This window comes from Meleagris gallopavo, chromosome 25 (assembly GCF_000146605.3).
Source record: "Meleagris gallopavo isolate NT-WF06-2002-E0010 breed Aviagen turkey brand Nicholas breeding stock chromosome 25, Turkey_5.1, whole genome shotgun sequence".
In the NCBI taxonomy this organism is placed as follows: Eukaryota; Metazoa; Chordata; class Aves; order Galliformes; family Phasianidae; genus Meleagris; species Meleagris gallopavo.
The window spans coordinates 5196924-5199169 of NC_015035.2; the positions used below are offsets into that span (position 1 = coordinate 5196924).

At 60.9% G+C, this 2246-nt stretch overlaps 1 protein-coding gene across 1 annotated transcript in view; it reads left to right on the forward strand.

The window, feature by feature from the left end:
• LOC100539329 (potassium voltage-gated channel subfamily KQT member 4-like) overlaps positions 1–2246 on the forward strand; it is a 4025-nt gene that overhangs the window by 1587 nt on the left and 192 nt on the right. The window contains exons 7-8 of the mRNA XM_019622745.2: positions 1810–1879; positions 2056–2146. Coding sequence (XP_019478290.1) covers positions 1810–1879; positions 2056–2146 — 161 coding nt within the window. The remainder of the gene's footprint in view (positions 1–1809; positions 1880–2055; positions 2147–2246) is intronic.

Below are 2246 nucleotides of genomic sequence, written 5' to 3' on the forward strand. Positions count from 1 at the left end.
CCCGCAGCTGGCCGTGCCCTAAGCTGCTTAGGAGCTGCCGGGATGGGGTGTTTGCGTGGCTTTGTGAGTTAATTCCCAGCAGGTGATGCATTCCCAGCAAGTTGTTTCCCAGCCGGACCGCTGGGACTCACATGACTGCGTCCTACACCAGGGCTGGGGGGGCTGCCACCCCTAAACAGCCTTCCCCAGGCAGAATGTTTTTTGCTGAGGGCTCTGGATGTATTGCTGGGTATCAGGTGTCTCCCAGCATCCCTCCCTGGGGCCGGGCTGCAGGCATCCCTCGCCTGCGTGGTCCCATTGCTGCTAGGAATTGTGCTCAGGGAAGAAGGGACCCCCCATCTCTGCACCCCAGGTTGGGTGAGGAGCACCAGCCTTTGCAGCCAGGGTGATTTCTGCATTCTCTTCTGCTTTGTGCTTCGCTGCCTGTGTAATTGCCGGCTAAATCCCGCTTGGATAATCCTTCTTGCTGATGGTGCACGAAGGCGCTGCCCTGGGCCGCTCCTCCAGACCTTGTTTTGCTCCTGGGGCTCAGCGGGGAGCGGTGCTGCTGTGTTAAGGGTTGGCACAGCGCTGAGGTGGGCACAGAGGGATGAGCACTGGGGGGGCAGAGCTGCTGCAGCACAGCACAGCACAGCATGGCACGGCACAGCACAGCACGGCACAGCACAGCACAGCATGGCATGGCACAGCACAGCACAGCACAGCATGGCATGGCACAGCACAGCACAGCACAGCATGGCATGGCACAGCACAGCACAGCACAGCACAGTACAGCACAGCACAGCACAGCATGGCACAGCACAGCACAGCACAGCACAGCACAGCACAGTACAGCATGGCACGGCACAGCACAGCATGGCACGGCACAGCACAGCATGGCATGGCACAGCACGGCACAGCACAGCACGGCACAGCACAGCATAGCACAGCCCACTCCTTGCTCAGCTCTGACCCTTCCATCCCCTCCAGCATCCCCCTCCCCAGCATCCCTGCATCCCAAACCAGCTCCCGCTCCTTCCTGCACTCACACCACACCACACCACACAGCACTGCACTGCACTGCACACAGCAGCCCTCGGTGACCCCCACCCAGCGCTCTGTGCTGAGCCCCCTCCCACATCCCCACGGTTGCAGTGCCCACCCCGGGGCCGTGGTGCCCCACGCTGTCACACAGATCGGCTCTGGCCCTTCGTACATCACGTGGCACAGTGGCACCAACCCTCTGCTTTCCATTTTTAGAACCGCTGGATCAGGGGAAAAAAAATGTATTTTTGGAGAGTTTCGTTTGCTTCAGCTCCAGGATCTATTTTTTTCCCCTCCCTTATTTTAAATGGGCCAAAGCCCCTTTTGCCTTCAGCCGCCTCTCAGGGCCATGGCCTCAGGGCAGCTCCCCATCCACCACCCCGGGCTCTGTCCCCCCCATGTCCCCATGGTGGCAGTGGGACAGCAGATGTGCCAGTCCCGCTCTGCAGCAGCACAGCCCGCCGTGCTGTGGGGCCTCGGGCTCCCTGCCTGCCTTTCATTAGCAGCAGTTTTGCCGGGGGAAAGGCTGCAGGGCTGCGGCACAGCCTGGCATTGAGCCTCCTCCTCCTCCTTCTTCCTCCTCCTCCTCTCCTCTCTTCCTCCTCCTCCTCCTCCAAGTGCTGTCAGGTGACCTGGGGACACATCCCCATCCCAGGCAATGGGATCATTGGGCACAGCTGCCCCGTGGCACATGGAGGATTTCGTTCTTGTGCTTCCGTGGCTCCAGGGGCTGTGGGGTCTCCCCGGAGCCTTCCCGGTGCTACACACCCTCGGCCTCCCTCGTAGCAGAGCTGCTCCCACCTCTGAGCATCCCCAAGTTCCTGTGCTGGGGCCGGGAGCTGAAAGCAGCACTCAGGTGGGGCCCCATGAGAACTCACAATTAATCCTGAAGCAATTCCTACATATTTGGGTGAGGGCAGAAGGTGGGCACTGGGGGCTGGAGCTGTGGGTCAGGGTCAGCCCTGTGCCACCCCCTATAGTCAGTGGGGGAGTCAGTGCCTCCAACCCCAACCCTGCATGCTCTGCTTCCAGATTCCTACTTGTCTTCAGCTGTCTGGTGCTCTCCGTTTTCTCCACCATCCAGGAGCACCAGAAGTTGGCCAACCAGTGCCTCTTCATCCTGGTAAGTGGGGGGGCACTCAGGGTCCCCCTCCCCACACCGCACCCACTGTCACCCCATTGCCCTTCCCATTCCCTCAGCCTTTCTTCACCCCTCTGGTGAG